The sequence below is a fragment of the Vanellus vanellus genome, assembly GCF_965231255.1.
Source record: "Vanellus vanellus genome assembly, chromosome: 15".
NCBI lineage: Eukaryota > Metazoa > Chordata > Aves > Charadriiformes > Charadriidae > Vanellus > Vanellus vanellus.
Window position 1 is genome coordinate 2,146,031 of NC_138920.1, and position 21,922 is coordinate 2,167,952.

The 21,922-nt window shown below is 47.8% G+C and overlaps 2 protein-coding genes across 2 annotated transcripts in view; one reads left to right on the top strand and one right to left on the bottom strand.

Annotated features, from left to right (window-relative positions):
• Positions 1 to 1,231: 1,231 nt before the first annotated feature.
• EIF6 (eukaryotic translation initiation factor 6) lies at positions 1,232 to 8,156 on the top strand. Its single transcript, XM_082491046.1, has 6 exons — positions 1,232 to 1,394; positions 1,498 to 1,583; positions 2,489 to 2,664; positions 3,465 to 3,641; positions 4,258 to 4,439; positions 6,769 to 8,156. The coding sequence occupies exons 1-6, from the start codon at positions 1,288 to 1,290 to the stop codon at positions 6,776 to 6,778; spliced, it is 738 nt and encodes a 245-aa protein (XP_082347172.1). The 5' UTR covers positions 1,232 to 1,287; the 3' UTR covers positions 6,779 to 8,156.
• Positions 8,157 to 13,209: 5,053 nt separating this feature from the next.
• MMP24 (matrix metallopeptidase 24) overlaps positions 13,210 to 21,922 on the bottom strand; it is a gene marked incomplete at its 3' end in the record, with an annotated part of 47,748 nt that continues 39,035 nt past the window's right edge. Inside the window, exons 6-9 of the mRNA XM_082491069.1 lie at positions 17,377 to 17,591; positions 16,037 to 16,175; positions 14,837 to 15,103; positions 13,210 to 13,547 (exon numbers count right to left, since the gene is read on the bottom strand). Coding sequence (XP_082347195.1) covers positions 13,210 to 13,547; positions 14,837 to 15,103; positions 16,037 to 16,175; positions 17,377 to 17,591 — 959 coding nt within the window. The remainder of the gene's footprint in view (positions 13,548 to 14,836; positions 15,104 to 16,036; positions 16,176 to 17,376; positions 17,592 to 21,922) is intronic.

A 21,922-nucleotide genomic window follows, 5' to 3' on the forward strand; every position in this document is an offset into this window, starting at 1 on the left:
TGTGCTGTTTCTAATATATGCAGATGACTGATCCAATAAGATTAGCGAGTACAGTTCAAATTGAATTTCAATTGCAGATCATGGCAGGAGAGAGACAATGACATAAACATAATCCGCACTTCTATGTTCCTTTTTACTCATTTGGGAAAGAACTTTTCTTTTCCAAAGAACATTTCTCCCCAGACTTAGAGCAAAACCATTGCAACAGCTGGAAAGTGGCCACAGAGGTCTTCAGGGTGAACCCAGGTTCTCTTTGCACTGAGCCATTCCTCTCCCTGTGTCCATGTGCTGAAAATGAAATGGTCAAAGGCAGGGTAATGTTAAAAATAAAGGAGCTGTTCTGCTGGAAAGAGCTGTGTTGGGTCCCTCATGGGGAGGTGAGCACCCCCAGCTTGGCCAGGGCCCCTCTGTCCTGAGCTGTGCCATGCCACCAGGATATGGGTGGCATGTCTGGGCACATGGTTGGCATCTACACAGGGTTGATGTTGGCACATAAGTGGTGTCTGCACCTGGGTGGGATCATCACATGGGTGGAATCACCACATGGATGGTGTCGTCAATGGGTGGGGTCACCACACGGGTGGTGTCTGCTCATGGGTGGTGTCTGCACAAAGGTGGGATCACCACATAGGTGGTGTCTACACACGGATGGGTCATATCTGAACACAGGTGGCAGCTGACACAGGTCATGCCTGAACACGGGTGGCCCCTATACATGAGTGACATGCTGAGGCACCGGGGTGGCATCCAGACTGTGGGTGGCATGTCTGCAGACAGGTCACACGTCTGCTGGTGGATGCTGCTGTATGAAGATGGTGTAGGCATGACAGCCACGCCTGGACAGGGATGGTGTGTCTGCACATGGGGACACCTGCAAAAGGATTGTCCAGCACGTAGGTGGTGGTGGCCCACAGTGGGCACACAGACAGCGATGGCGCACCTGGGCCCACGGTGGCACCTTCAGGAACAGGCGGCCTGTGAGGGCACCCGGGTGGCCTCAGCCTGCGGTGGTGCACCCGGGCACAGGCTGACATGGCGGAGGCCAGGGTGCCCTGCGGAGCCCGGTGCGTGCCGCCGCCGGGGCACCGCGCTCCCGGGGGGGGATCCCCACCATGGCGGAGCCGGCCGCGCCTCCGGGCCGCGGGCGGCACTGTTCCCCCCAGGCGCGGCGGGGGCCGCTCTGCTCCGTCACTTCCGCCCGCCGGAAGCGGAAGTGGCGGCGCCGCGTGCGTCCGGCAGAGGCTGTGGTGCCTGGTGTCCGTTGCTCTCGGCGTCCCCGTCTCGGCCATGGCTGTCCGCGCCAGCTTCGAGAACAACAACGAGTTGGGCTGCTTCGCCAAGCTCACCAACGCCTACTGCCTCGTGGCCATCGGCGGCTCCGAGAACTTCTACAGGTGAGGGAGCCCCGAGGGCCCGGCCCGGCCCGGCCCGGCCCGGCAGCCGCCGCCGCCTCGGCGAGCCCCGCGGCGGGACCCTAACGGCGCTTTCTCCTTGCAGCGTCTTCGAGGGGGAGCTCTTCGGGACCATCCCGGTGGTGCACGCCTCCATCGCCGGCTGCCGCATCATCGGCAGAATGTGTGTGGGTAGGTGGCGGGGCGGCCCTCCGCACCCGAACGCGGCCCGGCCGCGCCTGGGCGTTCCCGGTGGAAACGGGGAAGCGATCCCGGGTTTGGTTGGTGCACAATGGGACATAGCATAGGTCTGGCTGTGGTGGGGGTTCCAACGGGCAGCACCCCTCATCCTCAGAGGTTTTATTTTAACGTTTGAAGAACGTGAAGAGGAGTGAAAATGGAAAAACTAAAACTCGCCCGGTAGCAAAGAGCTGGGGTAGTGGGGAGTGTTTGTCTCTCGGAGCTTAAAGATGGGCTAAAGACACGCGTAAGTCTACTTTCTGGTAAACTGGGAGAAGTTTAGTTTTTCTTAAGGTTAATGGTTCAGTGCCAGCACGGGAGGGGCATTAACAAATGTGAAAGTCAGGGAAAAGTCTTTCATCTGTCTCTTACTAGCGAGACCTTATTGAGTCAGACAAACTTCTTGCTTCAGTTTTGTTCCTGTGAAAAGAATGTCATTGTCCCTCATATCTTACTGCTTTGCACAGTAAAGTAATACAAACAAGCAGGATCTGTATGTTTTGTGGGGCAATTGGCATCTGTAGGGGAGATTCCTAGCCAAAGTGTTTCATTGAGAACCTCGGGGTTCCTTTAGTTCTGTTGAAAAAGAGATGTGATTAAAGATAGTGGCATTCAACCCTTTCTACTCTGAGATAAGTCTGTGCTTCATCTTGATTTTGCCTTACCTGTTTGCTGTGTTCCTAAATGGTAATGTTATTTCTCTTGGGCTGAATTCTGGGCTTGGGAAGAGTGGATAGGGCAAGGGCAATTTAAACCATTATATGAACACCAGAAAAGTAGGGAGCCTGACAGAAACATTCTTTTTTTCGTTTTCTCTCTCTCTCTTTTTTTGTTTTTTTTTTTAATTGTCATTTTAGGAAACAGACACGGACTGTTGGTCCCAAGCAGCACGACAGACCAAGAGCTTCAACATATCCGCAATAGTCTTCCAGATTCTGTACGAATTCAACGAGTAGAAGAGCGTCTCTCAGCGCTGGGCAATGTCACTACCTGCAATGATTATGTAGCTCTTGTTCATCCAGATCTTGACAGGGTATATGGCTCTAGAACGATTTTTATATTCGTAGTGGATGCATGTGAAATGGCTGCCAAGCTGCAATTTGGGTTTGTAGTTGTTGAGAAATGCTGTATGAAGTTCAACAAGGGCAAGTGTAGTGTCCTGTATCTGGGGAGGAATAACCCCATGTACTGGTATGGGTTAGGGGCTGACCTGCTGGAAAGCAGCTCTGCAGAGAGGGACCTGGGAGCCCTGGTCCACAAGTTGGCCGTGAGCCAGCAATGTCACCTTGTGGCCAAGAAGGTCTCCTGGGGTGCAGGTGGAGGGAGGTCATCCTCCCCCTCTGCTCTGCCCTGGGGAGGCCACATCTGGAGTATTGTGTCCAGTTCTGGGCTCCTTACAGTGTTTGCTTTCAGTTTGTGAAAGGTGATGAAGAAATGGTGCTTTGGTGTTAGGAATGCAAAGGGAAAAAAAAAGGGGGGATGAGGGGGAGGTGATGGTCTTTGCAGCATATTACATTTTTAAATAAGTGTAAAAAGTAAGGCAAGGTGGCCAGAGAGGGAGAAATCAAAATAATTCACAGTGAAAACCTGGAGGGAAAGGAAGCTCTTTAGAGTTATACAGAAGGATATGACAATTTTGTCCCAGTGGTGCGGAACAAAGTGGAATAAGTGTTTTATAAGGAATGAGTAAGCGTTTTATGACTGAATTGCCAGTTGTGAAAGTGGGGGAAGGCTTTTAAAGGGGAGGATCCCAGTTCATGGTTCCATGCAGGAATAGCTCGACTCCAATAATACTGCTTTGCTGAGGACTTTATTCTCTCTTTATGTTTGCAGGAGACAGAAGAGATCTTGGCAGATGTACTGAAGGTTGAGGTTTTCAGGCAAACGGTAGCAGATCAGGTGCTGGTAGGAAGTTACTGTGTTTTTAGTAACCAAGGAGGAATTGTGCATCCCAAAACTTCAGTTGATGATCAGGATGAACTGTCTTCATTGCTCCAGGTCCCACTCGTGGTAAGGCATTTGTGGGTTTGTGTTTTCTCTTGCCACTCCTTTCTAATCTAGTTTCAGTTTTGATGTTTCTATGTCTCATGGCCTAGATAGTGTTTCCTCTGCAGAGCTGTTCCAAGTGGGAGATGAGGAGAAGACTTGAACGGGCCAAGTCTTCTCTGAGACATTTTCTCTGTCTGGTCTGAGTCTGGATAAGCTGGTTAGCACCTTTAGTTTGCTTCTGAACCATTGCTCTGCTGGTATTGTGCAAGTTATGCTGATTGATTCATACAGAATGTGAGATTGTCTGTGGTTTGTCCAAAGGCAATGTTTAAAAAAAATTAAGTAATAAATCCTGTGTCTGCTCAATTGGATTTGTGAATTTCACAGTTGCTTTGTCTTTATGCTTCCTGCTTGTTGGATTTTTATCACTGAATGTCACACAATTTTCTCTCCAGAGATTAAAGCCTGTCCATTAATCTTTTTATCCAAAATCTGTATCACTTTGTTGATGGCAGAAGCTTTAATATTTTCAGGAGTGTGACTTGAGTCCCTCCACTAAAAACTTGTAATAAGGACGCGTAACAAATGTGTTGCTGTCAGCGTATCCTGTTAACTCTTGCCACTTGGTTTTTGCCAGGCTGGAACGGTGAATCGTGGCAGCGAGGTCATTGCGGCAGGAATGGTTGTAAATGACTGGTGTGCCTTCTGTGGGCTGGATACAACCAGCACTGAGCTTTCGGTCATCGAGAGTATCTTCAGGCTGAATGAAGCTCAGCCAAGTACCATTGCTACCAAGATGAGAGATTCCTTGATTGACAGGTAAGGAGGATCCAGGTCATGAGCAAAACAGCCAAGATTTTACTATAAAATGAGCTGGTTTATCCTTTTTTTTTCCTAATTATTTATTTTATTTTTTTACTTCCTCTTTCCTTTTGTTGGGTTACTGACAATTGCCTCATTGCAGAAGGGCTTGTTTCCTTCTAGCTGATGAGCCTGCTTAGTCCTGTATGAAAAGGGTAAGGGTTTTTTTTTTTTGTTGCAGTTATACTACTTTCTGTGAGAAATAGTGTTCAACTTTCAGGTACTTTTTTTCTAGCTGTTCAGTGCTTAGCTATGACATGAATGGATTTTTTTGAGCAGATTTTGTTTTAAAAGTTAAAATGCCACTGATGTTGCTTGACACCTTGGCTGTTTATTGTTGTAACCCATAAAATTATTATTTCAAATGCCTGCTACAACCATTTCTGGAGCTAAAAAGGCTTTGGAGCTTGTCTGCTGCTGCCTTAAATTTTTTTTAAGCCTTTTTTGTCAAAGGCTTTATCCAAGTTACCTTTTAATGGGAGGCAGGTTTTCTTGTTTTCTGCCTGGACTCGTAGTGGTATAGGACCTTCCCCATTCGTGACTTGATGAGTGGATGAGCGGAGGGCAGTGGATGTTGTCTACCTTGATTTCAGTAAGGCTTTGGACACTGTCTCCCGCATCATCCTCATAGGCAAGCTTCGGAAGTGTGGGTTAGATGAATGAACAGTGTGGTGGATTGAACAGTGGCTCATAGATAGAGCTCAGAGGGTTGTGGTTAGTGGTGCAGTCTGATTGGAGGTCAGTAAGGAGTGGTGTCCCTCAGGGGTCAGTACTGGGTCCAGTCCTGTTCAATAGATTCATCAATGACCTGGATGAAGGGCTAGAGTGTACCATCAGCGAGTTTGCTGAGGACACAAAACTGGGAGGGGTGGCTGACACGCCAGAAGGCTGTGCCGCCATACAGCATGACCTGGGCAGGCTGGAGAGTTGGGTGGAGAGAAGCCTTATGAAATTCAACAAAGGCAAGTGTAGGCTACTGCATCTGGGGAGGAATAACCCCATGCACCAGTACAGGTTGGGGGCTGACCTGCTGGAGAGCGGCTCTGTGGAAAGGGACCTGTGAGTCCTGGTGGACAACAGGATGACCGTGAGCCAGCAATGTGCCCTGGTGGCCAAGAAGGCCAACGGCATCCTGGGGTGCATCAAGAAGAGTGTGGCCAGCAGGTGGAGAGAGGACATCCTCCCCCTCTGCTCTGCCCTGGTGAGGCCGCATCTGGAGCACTGTGTCCTGTTCTGGGCTCCCCAGTTCAAGAAGGACAGGGAACTGCTGGAGAGGGTCCTGCAACGGGCTACAAAGATGATGAGGGGATTGGAACATCTCTCTTATGAGGAAAGGCTGAGGGACTTGTGGCTTTTTAGTCTGGAGAAGAGAAGATTGAGGGGGGATCTTGTTAATGCTTATAAATACTTAAAGGCAGGGTGCCAGGGGACGGGAACACTTTTTTCAGGACAAGAGGTGACAGGCACAAACTGGAATATAGGAAGTTCCATCTTAAGATGAGGAGGGACTTCTTCCCTTTGAGGGTGGCAGAGCACTGGCACAGGCTGCCCAGAGAGGTGGGGGAGTCTCCCACTCTGGAGCCATTCCAAACCCACCTGGACGTCGTCCTGTGCCACTGCTGTAGGTGCCCCTGCTCTGGCAGGGGGTGGGACTGGGGGAGCTCCAGAGGGCCCTTCCAACCCTGACCAGTCTGTGATTCTGTAATGTATGCAATGTTTTTTACGGGGTTTAGGAGTGCGTATAGATGAGTGTCCTATGTGGACTTTGTATGGGCTTTCGTCTGATTACAACTCTTATGATAGTTGCTGTGGTGCTGGAGGTGTGTTCTTGAGCCACCTAGGCCATTGTAACTTAGTGACTGAGTTCTCAGTTATCATAGGAACGTATGGGGATGGTTTATGGCATAAGGAAAGAATAAGGAATTCTGTGAATTAAGAACCCTTCGAAAGGGTTCTTTGCTGTCCCTTCACAGTTCCTGCATAGAGGCTTGATGTCTCTGAGCGTTACAGAGCCATAATTAAACTTGCTCTGAGCTTTTGATAACTACCTAGACCAGGCTGAGTGTACATTTTGCTTTTGCCAGCTTGGCAAGTCTGTTCTTATGGCTTGCTGTTTGCAGCAGCTAGGTCTGTTTCCCTCTTTTCATAGGCCCTTGTGGTCTAGGAAGGGAAATTTCTACTGGGCCTTTGTAATTGAAGGTTGAGAACTGACTGTACTGGTGTTTTGAAATGCCTTCTGCGCTCCCTGGTGCGTCTGCTAAATCTCCTTTCTGTTTTATCTTTTTAGCTTGACATGAGCAGTGTTGGTTCCTACTTTCCAGAAAGCTCCTAAGGAGTGAAGTGTCAAGCTGCACTTCGGATTACAGACATCTGGACCTTCTGATGTTTCTGCTGGCCAAGCCCAAGGAAGAGGCTACAAACCCAGCTTTTTGTAGTGTTTTGTAAACTTAGTATTATTACAAAACCTGACAAATAACATACCTAAGTTACAATTAAGGAATGCTGTCTATCCCTTTGCTGATGTTTTCCAGTTCTTCACCTGTGCTTTTTTGTTTTGTGATGCTGACTGAGACCCTCAAATTAGCCCACAATATTTACTCTTGTGGCTTGTGATATTGATGGCTGGAGATTATTTTGCCTTAAATAATGCATCAGTGTTCTGCTGCAAAGCAGTCTGTTTTGGAACATACGTGGCACTGCCCTCTCTTTCCACACTCTTGCTAAAGCCTCTTGTATGTCCAGTACCAAAAACATAGTAGTTTACTTGCCACAAAATCATTCAGAAGTCATCGCTTGCTTTCTTGCCCTGACTTGCAGCTATTCCCACAGGGCCAGTGATTCTGAAATGATCAGCTCTGATTAAAACTAGAGTTTCTCAGAGTCAATCCAGGGGCTTCTAACAGCAGCGATGTGTGATTGCCTCTCGAACAGGGGTATTTGATCTGTTATTGGCAGATGCCCGGTGGCACGTGTGCTGCTTCTGAGGCATCTGCCAGAGAGAGCCCATAAAAGCGTGCTATTGCCTGTGGGCCTAAATTTGTTCTACAGCAGTTACCCAGCTATGCTGGGAAACTCATAGAAGTCAGCAAGTCAAAAAAGTACTAAACCACCTCGTCTTGAGTTATCTTGGAGACAAAGGTTAAGTAACACGGTTCTAACCAGTTACTCCATTCAGTCAGATGGTACAGACTGGGAGCTTGCTAATGAAGAGCTCTGCCCGTGTCAGGGAGTGGTGATGGCAAAAAGGAGCTGTAGATCCTGCTTTCAGGTAGAAGATGATAGTAATTTGCTTCTAAATAGAGTTCACTGATCTTATTTCAGTTGCTTTTCTTCTGCTTGACTGTTAAAGGTATACTGAAGGCATAGAAATGTCTCCACTTTCCATTGTGAGGGTGTGTGGAAGCTCCTCGCTTGCTTCCACACAGCTGCGTTACTCTCAACTGAGTTCTCTTGAGGAGAGAGCTGCTTCAGAGGCAGTGTGGGCAGAGCTCTTTTTTTTGGCCCTGGTGCTTCAGCCTTTGTAGAAAATTAAGTAAACTTCCATTTTTGTTTTTACTGTCTGGATGTTTAGGGAAGATTTTGGTTGATTAAAGGTTGCTCCTTAAACTTCTAAATAAAGATTGCCATAGAACCGTAGCGGTCCTACCATCTGGTCTGTCTAGAATGGTAACTGGAAGGTGGCAAATGTGCGATACCTGTTCGAAACAAGGGTTTCCCAACTAGTGAGATGGGCCTATGTATAAGGAAAACAAACTGTTATAAAGAATGGAATCAGTAGAAACGTGGATACATGATACCATGGGAGAGCATAAACTTGGTGTTTTAATGGCAAGTCACGTCTTACAAGACCTTTGGATTTCTTTAAAGGAGTCCGCAGGGATGTGGAGAAGGTCTGTTGTAATGCTATTTGTATTTCCAAAAGACATTGGGCAGGTTATTGTGCCAAAGGCTTTTAAGGACCCTGGTGGGTGATGCCATGGAATGAGAGGGAGGCCCTTTTACATGCTCGAGGATGGGGAGAAAAACTCAGAGTAAACGGTTAGAGTTTCCAGGAGTTTCACAGGGAGCTCTGTGGGAGCCATGATGTTCAGCATTATTGTGTCCTGTTTAGGAAAGGCAGTGGATTAGTGCAGGGCAGTCTGTCCACACTGACTTATTTTGACTAGTAAGGATGAGGACTGACTGATGGGTTGATAGAAAGGTTAATTCAGTGCAGCTGAACATGAATTGAAGCATGTTGTGATTAAGAATCCAAATTTTACACCTGTAGTGATGACCTGAGCAGCGCAAGAGCAAATTCTTGGCCTGAAGGTACATATTTGAACAAAGACATGTGCTCAGTCATCAGTAACAGTCAAAAAAGCAGACAGAATGTTTGGAGTGAATTAAGAAAAGAAAGCCCAAACAAAGCATCGTTATCTGTAAATCCATGATGCATCTTTATCTTAAGTATTATATGTAGATTAGAAGCGAGTGTTGCACAGCGGTTGCCAAGTTTTTCTGCAAATATATATTTTTGGGGTAATGCTTATTTGCTTTGTTGTTCATTACATTTTAGTTCTTCTGTAAACCAAGAACTCCAAAAGAAGCCGGGGGAAAGGAGTGGGATTCTCGTACTATTGCCAATTCCTTCCCATGAGAACCTGCCTAGCAGTGTCGGAGCTTGCGGGTGCAGGGCCGTGAGGAGGAGACCGCGAGAACAATGGCGTGAAACAGCAAGGGAGAAATGACAGCTCAGGTGAAGGGTTACAGAAAGGCAGAATTGCCAGTGGCTGGTCCTCGGCATTACACAGCTTGAGGCACTTAAAACATGGTGCAGTTCTTGGCCGACCCTTTTTATGCACTTTATCTCAAAGGCGGCGCTGTCCAGTGGCAATGCTAAAAGAAGGTATTAAGGAATAGTCAGTCAAATCAAGTCGTGTGTCCCCAGCGCTGCGTATTGTTACCACCGGTTCTCAGGATTCTTAAGAATGAAGTTGGTGAACTGTGAAGCCCTGGGTTCTGTACGACGGCTGTATATCGCCTTTGCTGTTGGATGGTGGAAGGCAACACGTGACTTCATGGATTACAAAGGGCTGCAGGAATGATCTGAGGAACTAGAGCTGATTCCAGCTGTGCTGGACAAGTGTGTGTGATACTATGAGACAGGTGGGAGTCAAGCCCTGGGATGAATGTGACAGGATGGAGAAGCGTTGTCCAGAGGTTTTAAGGGAGGGATGAATGTCTCACGACCCAGGGTTCAGTGAAGAACTCATAGGGTGTGTAGCTTTGGCTGCCATAGTGGGCTTTAACGTCCAAAAACTTTTGTCAGGATCCTTCACAGAGGTTTTTAAAAACCTGAGTCCTCGTGGTGTGAGATGGGAGATCCCCTTGAGGTTTAATGACTAACTAGAAGTTAGGAACAACTAATCTCTTACAGTGGAGGACCAGCTCTGTTCCGACTAGTGATTGTGTATCCCAGCACATTTCTAACTTACCTGGAAAAATGAGCCTACTTTACTGGTGATGAAATTATTCAAAGTAGTCAAAAACAAACGGAAGCAGAATGTAGAGTGCAGTGTAGTGTATGTGGTGGGCCACTCACTGGAGGGGCTGCAACTGCTGCGCTCCAGGTAAACACATGGCAGAACTCCCCTCTGGCTGTACAAATGGCCGGTACTGCCGGGCGGTGTGTATCATGCCGGGAGCGCACCAGGAGGAGCCTCTTGCTTAGGGAATTTGAGTTGAATAAGCACTGCTGTTCCCTGCACCCCTGTGGTGGCAACATGTCCTGGTGCCGCATGTCTGGATGGCGGCCGCCTGTCCATGGGGATGCTTTAGCCATGGTGATGGGAGGCAGAACGGGTCGATACTCTGCTGTCGGGTGCTGTGTTTCTGTAGCATAATCCAGGATGCCAGCAAAGAGCTCGGGTGTGGGAATATTAAAGAACTATCCTTTACCCGAATACTGATGTTTGTGCCCGGATCCAGGTGACCCCAGGACTGCACAGGTGCTAATCTCAATACAAGAGAGATGATGGAGGTGTGAATGGGATTCTACTCGGGGAAGGTGGGTCAACCGCTCACCTACCTGCCCCGGCCCCCCCAGTGCCAACATGGGTAACTGTACAGGGCTGTTTCTCAGCCCCTTAAACACCTACACAAATCCCGCACAGCCCTGCAAAGCTCCGGTACTTAACAGCTGCACCTGGAGCAGTTAGAAAAGGCACCCAAACTTTTTCTCCTGTTCTTTGAAACAACAGTTTTTTGAAGAAGGCTGAATTTTGGCAATACGGAGCAGGCGGCTTACCTCCTTGCAGCGGGGTGCCTGGCTCCGCAAGGCAACACGCACTGCCTGAGGAAACGGCTCCGCTTGCTCCAGACCTGTACAGCTCCTAACTCAGTATAGGGCTTTGAACAGACCAAAAAAATCTACCTTTGGGCGGGAAGGAAGAAAATACAAACAAAACCAGACATTTCTCTAGGTTGTAAATTTTTTTTTTTTTTTTTTGTTTTAATGATGGCTGTTGGAAGTTGCTCAAAGGTTTGGGCTGTCGCAGTCCCAGAAGAGATGGCAGCGTACAGATGAGTTCAATGTGCCATGTGGCTGTGGCATTCATAGTGTGCATTCTACCACATACATAGTACACATAGCAACGTACGGAGTAGCATGTGTGTGGGGGTGTCTAATTAGTAGCTCCGATTTCATTTGGTCCTTTGCACTCCTTCACCCATCATGAGACATTATCACATTTTTTTCCACTAAAATTCAAAGTTTTGCATCTACTAGTTTCTCACTTATTTTGTAATATGTTTGTAATATTTTTTTTTTTTTTTATGTTTAAACACAAACAGCTTGGCTACGGAAATCAATTATGAAGGACAAAATACAGTTTGAGACCACGTGTTATGCAGTCCCAGTGGGCTTCGCTAAAAGTATCTATTTGTCTACCCTGCTTCACCATAGCAATATTTGAGCACTGGTTCGAAATTCAGAATGCTGACAATCTTTCTGCTTCTTCATTCCTCATCATGGTAACGCGGGCTATTTTTAGCATGTTTGTCACCCTTGGATTTTTTTTTTTCATAGCTGACATTTTAGAAGCTGTACTTTTTTGATACTAACCGGACATTCTGTGCATTGCACTTCCATTGCACTGAATGAAATTCAGTTATAGGCAGAGGGCTTACGCTGATCACCTGTTCCTTAGAGGCAGCGTGCAAAGCAGTTCACGTGCTTGCATGAATGGCACTTAGTGCAGGGCTGGACTTCACCATTGCATCGTGCTGCTAGAAACTCTTCTTCCACTCTGATTTAACATGGTAGAAATACCAGCATCAAAACCAAAACGGACTGAGTTTGTGGTAAGGACACAACGTCCTCAACCCTTCACAACTGTAAGAGGGATAAGCAGAAGCTACTGTTGTAGGAAGAGACTTGCGAAAAGTTACTAGCCGGAAGTTCAGATATTTATCTAGCCTTTACCTGATTTTTAGGTCTCTCTCAAATGGGGCTAATGATGAACTCATTCTACTGTGCGGCTTGCTTCCTTTGGTCCTTGCCAAATATTTGCCTGTGAAGAAGTGAGCAAAAACAAAAAACAATTTTTTGAAGGCATACAATGTTTGTAACATCTACAGGGATTGGATTTAGTTTTATAAACAGGCCTAATTCTTACTGTACCTTGACTATTTCATCAAAATATAATGACAATCTCACTCCAAACAAACATTTCCATTCTCCTGAAACCCAACATACAAATTCCACAATCTAGTTATACATGCCACGTAACAACAATTCATCTTTTCCCAACATCTTACTGGGGGCAGAGTGCAGTCTACGTCTATACATATTTTTCAGTATATTGGTAACCATTGGTTCACTCTTTCTTGCTGATGGGAGCTTAAAACAACATCATATGACATTTAAACATTTCTTTCATGAATGGCTCCCCAAACAAAAACATGTATTCCCATGATTGTTTGTTTTTTGTTTTTTTTTTTTAGACCCGATTACTTTGTCTTCAGTTTGTCCCAATCTAGGGCTTGATGTTGCCAGGTAACGTTATGGTGTCTGGTTTGGTGCTTCTTGAGCTGTTGCTCTGCACTCGTGTACTTCTTCGAGTGCTTAGTGGTTCCTCATGCACTGTGCTGAGTGGCGGCGTCGATTAGTTATGAATGTACAAAACATCTGACCAGCAGGTATTGGAAAATCGTATCCAGGTAATTCCCTGGATTTTGTAATAAACTAAGAAGATCTTTTAGAATGGTTCAGCATCGGAATGTCTTCTACTTACGATACTGAATTGTTCCTGTTCATAGATTTCATGATCTTAATTCATTTATGAGACAGCTATTAAAAAAATGGTTCTGTTCAGAGGTGGTTTAGCTACACTGGAGAATGCTGGGTTTAACAAGGAGCACTGGTGCAGGGAACTGAAGGAAGTTTCCCAGGTCAGTTGAAACCTGTCTTGAAGACTCCGATGTTAGCAGAGTGAGCCCGCGGAGGATGGCACACCGAGACTGACGCGCGACTGAGGCAGTAAGAAGAAAAGAGGCTCCACACTGCAAGGCTGCCTGTATTTTTTCCAGTTTTCCTGCTTCTTTCGGTCCCAGGCTGTCCAAAACTTGTAGGTCACTGAAGTAGTTTTGTTTGATAGGCTTTTGAATGCTTTTCTTTTTTTCCTTTTTTTTTTTTTTGTCCATAGTCCTCATCAGATCAATGAGTTGAAATGTGCAGCGGGCTGTGTCATACCCATTCCTGGACAGGTCTTTTGTAATACACAACATTTTGCTGCACCTCTTTGTTTTTAAACTGGAAGATCGTGTATACCAAGACGAGGATACACAGAGACAAAATGCAAGGGATCACAACTGCGATTGCATTGACAGTGCTAGGCACATCATTTATTGTCACCATAATATCCACGTCGTCGTGGGGCAGGCGTCTGTCTTTGCTTCGTTCAACATCCTTCTGGTTACAGCCCATCCAGTCTTTGAGGATTGACCTGGGGTAGCCTGGCTCCACGCTCAGCCTCTGGTTATCGAACTTCCAATACTCCTTCCCTTTGTAAAAGTAGGTATAAACTAGGAGACAAAACACAGAGCATTTCTCGATGAGCTGTGCTTGCGTGAGGCTGTGCAGAGCGCCCGACAGGCTGGGGGCGGCAGCTGCCCGGGCTAATAAAAACACATTCATCCGGGGCATCCTAAAACCACTGAAAAGTGAAGGTGGTTTTGGAGCTAGGATTTCAAGGAGAAGCCATAACCCTGACTTGTGGGTGCAGTGTTGCCCACAGAGCACCGTTCCCCCTTGGCCAAGACAAGCTGTGAATACAAAAACCCAACTAAGTAACTTTAAAGTAAGTGATCTGCAGTGAGTTATTTTTTACTAAAGCATCTGTAAATATGGGCTCGTCATGACCGAGCAATTAACATAACCTGCAGAAAGACAGTGTGTGCCTGGGTGCAACAGTGTTTGAAAGAACACTCGAGGTTTCTGCTCACCCAGCCTGAGGGAGCAGATGCTGAGTAAGATGAGTCCTGGCCATAGAATCCAGATTTCGCCTTTATTAAGGAGCAGTCTTGTCCTGCTGCTAATAAAAGGCTGATGGTTTATGCTACGTGTTGTCTGAAGTACCCCTCATGTCCCCACATGACCGCTTTTCTAATCACTCTCAAGTGATTAGGAAAAAAAAAAAAAGGAAAAAAAGGAGAAGGGAACGGTGGTGAAAGTTTTGGGGCTCCTGCATCTGTCCTCCAGCCTGGCCGGCTCCCACCATGGTCCCCCAGCCCAGCCCTACAGCCCTTGTCTCGCACCGCAGCCCCAAATTTAAGCACGGCCTCAACAGCACGAGCCCCTTCTCTTAGTTCTTTCCCCAACTGCAAGAAAAGGAAGAAATCTTCAAATCTGAGAAAGAAATGTGTTGGAAGGAGCCTCTGGAGGTCCAAGCCCCTACTCAGAGCATGGCTAACTCCAAAGCTCGTCAGGCAGGCTGGAGCCTGCGGCAGTGGCTGAGCCAGCTACAGGTAAGAAACTAGGAGGAAAATCTAAGTTACGGCATCCTCACAATGAGGGCACAGGAAAACTTGGGTAGGGACAGTTGTGGCAGCAAAAGGAGAAAAAGTCCCCCTCCCATCCCCCCAAGCTGGCATTACGATGATGTGGTTGAACAGTTGAGGGCATATGTGGGTTGGGATGAAGGTCAAGAGGGATCCCAGACTGCAGGTGCTCGCAGGGGCCAGTGTGACCTTAGGACTTCTGACACTTGATTCCTACTCCGGAAATATTCGAAACACCCCACATCCAACAACCCAACTCCCACGGCAGACGAGGTGTTACCGATCTAACAGGCGTAACGATGGCAGATACATACAGCCTTCTTTGCTGAGAAACGCTCCCTGGGGAGCCTGAGGGATTCCTCTCCACACGGTGATGGGCTTTGGGTATCCCGGGTCCGTTGCTCTCTTGTCCTCGTTGTACCTCCAGTACCTGTCGCCTTTGAAGAAGTAGGTTTTGCCTACTGGCTCCCAACGCAGAGCCGTGTCGATGCCTTCCCGGGGCAGACAGCTGCCCAGCTCCACCAGACTGTGTGGGTAGCCTGGTTCTGCTGTCACTTCTTTAAAAACCCAGTATTTATCTCCTAGAGATGAATGGGGACACAAACAACAAACAGATTTGCCCAATTAGTTGAATTGATATAAATATAAAATATGAATGAACCACAGCATGCTAAGGACTTCCAGGCTTAACTGTATTATGTGAAAAAGCTGCTCCTCCTCTTCGTTTTGACCCTGCAGCCTCCTGACTTCACTCGCTGCTCCTCAGCTCTTGGTTTGGTAGAGACGTTAAACAACCCTTTCCCACTCACCTTCTCCAGCCCAGCCATGGTTTGAGAGCCCTCTCTCCTACCCTGTCTTTGTCATCCCTCATTCTGGCTGGGGAGCTCCTTGCAGGAGGTCAACCCGTACTTTTCGATTATTTCTGTTGCTTTTCCCTGAGCCTTCTCAAGTTTTAATACATTTTACTGAGGGACTGAAGCCGCAGACAGAAAATTCAGAAGAGCAGGTGGTGTGGTTTTGTACGGGGGCACACCAATGCTTTCCAGCCGCTCTTCCTCGCTCACAACCTGCTCTCAAGCGACAGGAGCCTGTTCAGACACTGTCACAGCGCAAGGAGGTAACGCGGGTCCCAGCATAAAGTTGATTATTTTGTCTCTTTAGAAGACAACTGTCCAGAAACGGGGGTTTGGGAGCGCCCTCCAACTGGAAGGGTCCTAATGCCCTGCCAAAACACGTTCAAGGAGATAGGCTGGAGACTGACACTCCCTGGGAAACAGGAGCTATTTCTTGTTATCACACGGAAGCCAACGTCCGCTAATCAACATTAGCTTTATACAGAGCTCGTCCTGGCAAGGCCAGCCCACGCTAAACTATATTTTAAGGATTAGTGGCTGCTTGAAGTGTCCCTCTGGAAAAGGACAAGGATGCAGCGTGCCTGTTTTCACCCCCTTCATGCCATAGAAGGCGTGGGATGTGGGGCAGGTGTGGTAGGCTTGTACTGAGATGGACTGTACCTTTGAAGAAAACGAATTTTCCATCAGACCGCTCGTAGGCTGCATCAATCTTGGCGGGGAGGCCTTTCCAGAACTGCTCGATTTGCATGGGGTATCCCTCCTGCACTCGGTTGTTGCGCAGACGCCAGAACCAGCGATCCTGAGAAAACCAGAAGCGTCTTCAGACTGAGTATTTTTATCTTGCAGTCAAATCAGGCCGGGCGGCCAGCATCGAGCATCACTAACCCCTGCCTAGGCCCCGTAACCATTACAGACAGAAGTCCTGGCTCAGATGACGGCTCCAGCCCAGCCCAACACTGTCTCCAGTGAGGGAAGCGCTTCGTAGGGAAGATGGCAGCCAAAAGGGCAAGAAGTTGATTGCCGGTGCTGTGAAAAAGGGTGGAAAGAAGGAGAGGAAAAAGGAGCAGGGGGAAGCAAGTCCGCAGTTATAAGCGTTAGGAACTCATTTGGGAGTGACCTCTGTGTGTGTGTGGTCACTGAGGTGTCACCATTGTCCTGGTACAACTGGTGCTCAACTATCGGACCCCACACAGCCTTAACATTACCTGGAGACGGCGTGAAGCACACAACGTCCAAAGGCACAAAGGAGTCATTAGATATCCCTTTAGATACGAGATCATTAGTTAAAGCCGTCGTGGATGCTCAGGGATGGGTAAGAGCAGGACAGAGCCTGTGAGACTTCCCCCAGACACTGTCCCAGCCTTCAGCTATTTTCAGTTCAGGCACTTTCTGCAACTGATACGGTTTGTCCATTTAATGACCTTCAATAAATCCCTCTCCACGTTCACACCCATTGGGCAGAGTGAAAGCTATAGGTATTTTGGGAATGGGACCACGGATTTCCCTATTCAAGGCACTCCAACATGGGTTATTGAGCAAAGCCTCTCCTGCCTCCCTGGCTGCAGTTTACAAGCAAGGTTGACCCAAACTCCTCGAGAGCTTCAGGTAGGCTGAGTGCTCCCCGAAGCCCAGGGTTCGGTGCGTGCCATCTCTGGAGGCAACGAGGCTCAATCCCTGGTTAGGTACCGGTATCGCTTTCTGGCTTTACAGGTGGTTCCTCTCTGAGCTTGATGGTGTTTTTTGAATTCTCTGCCAGTGCATCCAGTTCCCATCTTGCTGCACAGCCTGCCTGGGCGTTTTGTGAATCCCATCAGGCACTGTTTCCAAATATCTCAGAGCCAATCTGCTTACAGTTCCTGCTAATATTGCTCATTCATCGGCCTCAGAGGAACAGAGCTATTTTCACAGATATTTCAAATCTCACTTCCTGATACTTCTATTAATCTTTTCCGGCAATAAAACTAAAAGCACACTCATGGGTAAGCAGGAATTCTTAGTACCTTGAAAACAAACATTTCTCCTCTAAAGAGAGCCACGGTGTTAAAGTTGCCATCACAGATGTTCGGTTTCGTGCCAGGAGGAGACGGCCTATCACCCAGAGGAGGACTAGGCGGTCTTGGCTGTCTCTCGTGTTTTCTTTCTGAAGTGGAGTGAATTCTGCGAACAGGAAGAGTCGGTAAAGGCCTGGTTGGCTCCAGGGGCTCAATAGGAGGGCCTAGAAGTGAAAAGAAAAACGTTTAGCAAAGCGGACAAGTTTGGATTTGCTGTGCTTCCCTCGTAGGTTTTAAAAGGCAACGGGCTGGATGAACGGCACTGCGGGGAATTTACATACTCCTTATGCAGAGCTCATTCCCTAGAAACGGGGAGCGGAACGAGATGCTTCCACACATGAAAGGTATCCCAAAAACAGATGAGCGATAAGAACTGAAAGAGAGCCAGTGCGTTTTTGCAGGTCTTTCCAAGGAGCCTGGAGCTAAAAGGAAGGAGGAGCCACACCAATCATGTTCCCAACTGAAATGAAAGGTAATAATCCTTGAATATTTAATAGACCATTAAAAAAAAGAAACCCCCGAACCCCAAAACAACAAAAAAACCAAGACCCAAAGCAAAACCAGAAAAATATGAGGATGGGAAAACCAACGCTACAATCTAAGGGCAACTGCTGGGGAATTTAGAAAGCAATTACTTTATTACAGTTTAGTCACCAATCTTTGCTATCAGAACACCGTGGGCACTCTGATGAACGGCTGTGACAAGGGACTACGCTCTCAGTCAAATGATGCCCCCCACAAGCACAGCCCCCCTCTTCGATCCTTACCCAGCTCAGCTTTCAGATCTGCTTTTAAACTCACTCTGCCATAGGACAATTTCATTAACAGTTAGTGATAAAATCTGCACCAAATCTAATTAAGAGAGTCATAGCTTTCTTGCTGCTTCTCAGAGAAGGCCACAAGTTAGTACGGCAATAAGCAGAAGGCTACGAGAAGCAAGAGATTTTAGCAAGTTTTATATCTGATGTAACCAAATGGGATTTGATTGTTTATTGCCACGGATTACGGTTTCAATCTCTTTCTGAGCAGTGCTGTTGAAGGGGCTACGTAGAGAGACTGCAGGACAAACCTCCGCCGGTGGGCACAACGGGGGCTGACCATGACAGTGTCCCTCTCCTGGGGGTCCAGCAGCGCTGCTGGTGGGCTCCACACCAGCCGGGATCACGGCACACGCACCGGACGAGGCTCAGCCTCACAGGCCGAGAGAGTTCCCCTGTCGTGGGTGATTGCCTTACCCATAGCCAGAGAGGGAATTTACGGGTAAGGATTTAGATACCCAGGGAGGCTCCGCACCTGTGGGATTAGAAGAGGACTTTTTTGGCAGATAAATGTTTTGAACTATGCTGCCTAAAACGATGGTTACGGTGCCCAAAGTCCCCATGTCAACTTAGCTTTTAAATATTACATTTTCAAAGGGTTCCTATAATGAATGAGTGCTTAACACGTCCTGGAAGGGTGACTGGGTTAGTGAAAGTCATCACCGCTAGTGACAAAGAAGTCACCAGAGAAAGCCATCACATCTAACTGTTATTAAGGTTGTAACGGTAAGAATCTTGTGTGTGGTTTCACGGCTATTATGTTCAGAAAGGACCACTTAGATGACGTAGTCCGACTTCCCGCAGTACCGGGCCCGGACCCTCCCCTTGCGAGTCCTGCGATGGGCCCAGTGTTTCGGGTTCAGACACAGCACATTTGCCGATCTCAAGCCAGAGAAAACCCCCTATAACACACAACAAATTGTTCCAATGATTAAGCCCTGACACTGACAAAGTCTGTGTCTTACCTATTGTCTGAGTCTGTGCACCTTTAGCTTCAGCATTCTTTTTATCATCTCATGTCTCAACATTTAATCATTTACAGAACTTGATGAAGATGCTTTTTAAATTCTCCTTTATAAACTAAATAGACCGGTTCCTTCTGCCTGTTGCTGCAATGTCTTTCAGTAAGTCTTGAGACTTACCCTTACAGCTCTTTTCTAAAGCTTTTCAAATGGATTATTATAGTTCTTCAAGGTGACTTGTCCTCATAATATGTTATTTTGTGCCATATGCAATTTTTATTTACTTTGACTTGTCCTCATAATATGTTATTTTGTGCCATATGCAATTTTTATTTACTTTTATTCCAGAACTTAAATAAAAGACATCATGGAGAAGAGAAGGCTCCGGGGAGATCTTATTGCAGCCTTCCAGTCCATAAAGGGGCCCTACAGGAGAGCTGGGGAAGGACTTTTTACTGGGGCATGTAGCGATAGGACGAGGGGGAATTGCTTTAAACTGGAAGAGGACAGGTTCAGATTAAACATTAGGAAGAAATTTTTCCCTTTGAGGGTGGTGAGCCCCTGGCTCAGGTTGCCCAGAGAAGTTGTTGAGGCCCCATCCCTGGAGGTGTTCAAGGCCAGGCTGGACGTGGCCTTGGGCAACCTGGGCTGGTGGGAGGTGTCCCTGCCCAGGGCAGGGGGGTGGGAACTCGATGATCTTCAAGGTCCCTTCCAACCTAAACCATTCTATGATTCTGTGAAATATTGCTCATCACAGAAATCCTTTAGCTGAGGATTCCCTGTTGACAGTTATTCTTGGAAAGTTGAACTGGATGGAAAGTTGAACCACGTGAACTGGATAAAAATATTATACTGATTCTGTGTATTTCTCATCCCCCTCTATTCTTAGCTGTTCAGTGCCCATATCTTAGCAGACCGTAAAATTCTTTTAACTAAAATTCGCAAACTCTGATACTGCTCCTGCTAGCAATATCTGTGAATTTTCCCCCAAACGGTATGCAGCGATGGTCTGCAGGCAGGGTGGGACCCCCTCATTAGGCAGGCAATACTGGTGCATCCACCCTAGCATTTCGGTTCAGCTCAGGAATGTAAAAAACAGTTCAGCTGGATAAAGAACCGGCTGGAAGGCCGGGCCCAGAGAGTGGTGGCGAATGGAGTGAAATCCAGTCGGTGGCCGGTCACGAGTGGTGTCCCCCAGGGCTCCGTGCTGGGGCCAGTCCTGTTTAACATCTTCCTCAGTGATCGGGATGAGGGGATGGAGTGCACCCTCCGTAAGTTCGCAGATGACACCAAGTTAGGCGGGAGTGTCGACCTGCTGGAGGGTAGGACAGCGCTACAGAGGGATCTGGACAGGCTGGATTGATGGGCCGAGGCCAAGGGTGTGAAATTCAACACGGCAAAGTGCCGGCTCCTGCATTTTGGTCACACCAACCCCACGCAGCAGGCATGGGGAGGAGTGGCTGGAAAACTGTATGGCAGAAAAGGACCTGGGGGTGTTGGTCGACAGCCGGCTGAACATGAGGCAGCAGTGTGCCCAGGTGGCCAAGAAGGCCAACAGCATCCTGGCCTGTATCAGGAATGGTGTGGCCAGCAGGACTGGGGCAGTGATTGCCCCCCTGTACTCGGCACTGGTGAGCCCCCACCTCGAGTACTGTTTTCAGTTTTGGGCCCCTCACTACAAGAAGGACATTGAGGTGTTGGAGCGTGTCCAGAGAAGAGCAATGGAGCTGGTGAGGGGTCTGGAGCACATGTCTTCTGAGGAGCGGCTGAGGGACCTGGGGGTGTTCAGCCTGGAGAAAAGGAGGCTGAGGGGAAACCTTCTCACTCTCTACAGCTCCCTGAAAGGAGGGTGTAGCGAGGGGGGGTTGGTCTCTACTCCCAAGAAACAGGCGATAGGACAAGAGGAAATGGTCTCAAGTTGCACCAGGGGAGGATTAGGATGGGTATTAGGAAAAATTTCTTCACAGAAAGGGTTGTTAAGCCTTGGCACAGGCTGCCCAGGGAAGTGGTGGAATCACCATCCCTGGAGGTATTTAAAAGATGGGTAACCGTGGTGCTCTGGGACGGGGTTTAGTGGTGGTGTTGGCAGCGTTAGGCTGATGGTTGGACTTGATGATCTTAAAGGTCCCTTCCAACCCAGACGATTCTATGTGCTTTTGAAGAGGTGTGCCATCATTTGTAATTTCTGTCCTTTGATTCACACTAAAGTTCATGAAATGCATTCTTTTTGGACAAAGCTAAACTTGAAGATGCGCTTCTGGAGGGCATCTAGCACACTGCAGCTGCAAACAGACATCACAGGGCACAACCAGAGCTAATCCACAATAACCACCCCTCTTCCCTGAAGTGCATAGTCCCCAGCACTCTACTGAACGCCACCCCTAAATACTTCTGTATAGATGCGCCCCCATTATTCTTGCTAGCAGCCACAGACATTGTTTGCTGATATAGCCGTAGGCAACGCTGTGGTGTGAAGCACACGGGCTGGGCAGAGGCGCCTCCTCCAAGGAGCGGCGCGTGAGATGGTACTTCTGCTCAGGCTGGAAAGCTCAGGGAGGTGGGATTGAGTCGGTGCAGTGGGATATGCTGCAGGGGAAGGGACGGGAAGGGGGAAAGAGGTCCCAGACAGGTCTTACACAAAGAAAAGCGAAGTTCTGGTTCGTTCAGGTGGGACGTGGGAGCAGCGTTCAGCTCCTGCTTTGGCAATTTGAAGGA

Excerpts from the sequence above, each read along its gene's own strand:
- EIF6 (XM_082491046.1), top strand. The coding sequence starts at position 1,288 with ATGGCTGTCCGCGCCAGCTTCGAGAACAACAACGAGTTGGGCTGCTTC. Across the intron at positions 2,665-3,464 it reads TTCATCCAGATCTTGACAGG|GAGACAGAAGAGATCTTGGC; the intron begins GTATATGGCTCT and ends TTATGTTTGCAG. Across the intron at positions 3,642-4,257 it reads TGCTCCAGGTCCCACTCGTG|GCTGGAACGGTGAATCGTGG; the intron begins GTAAGGCATTTG and ends GGTTTTTGCCAG.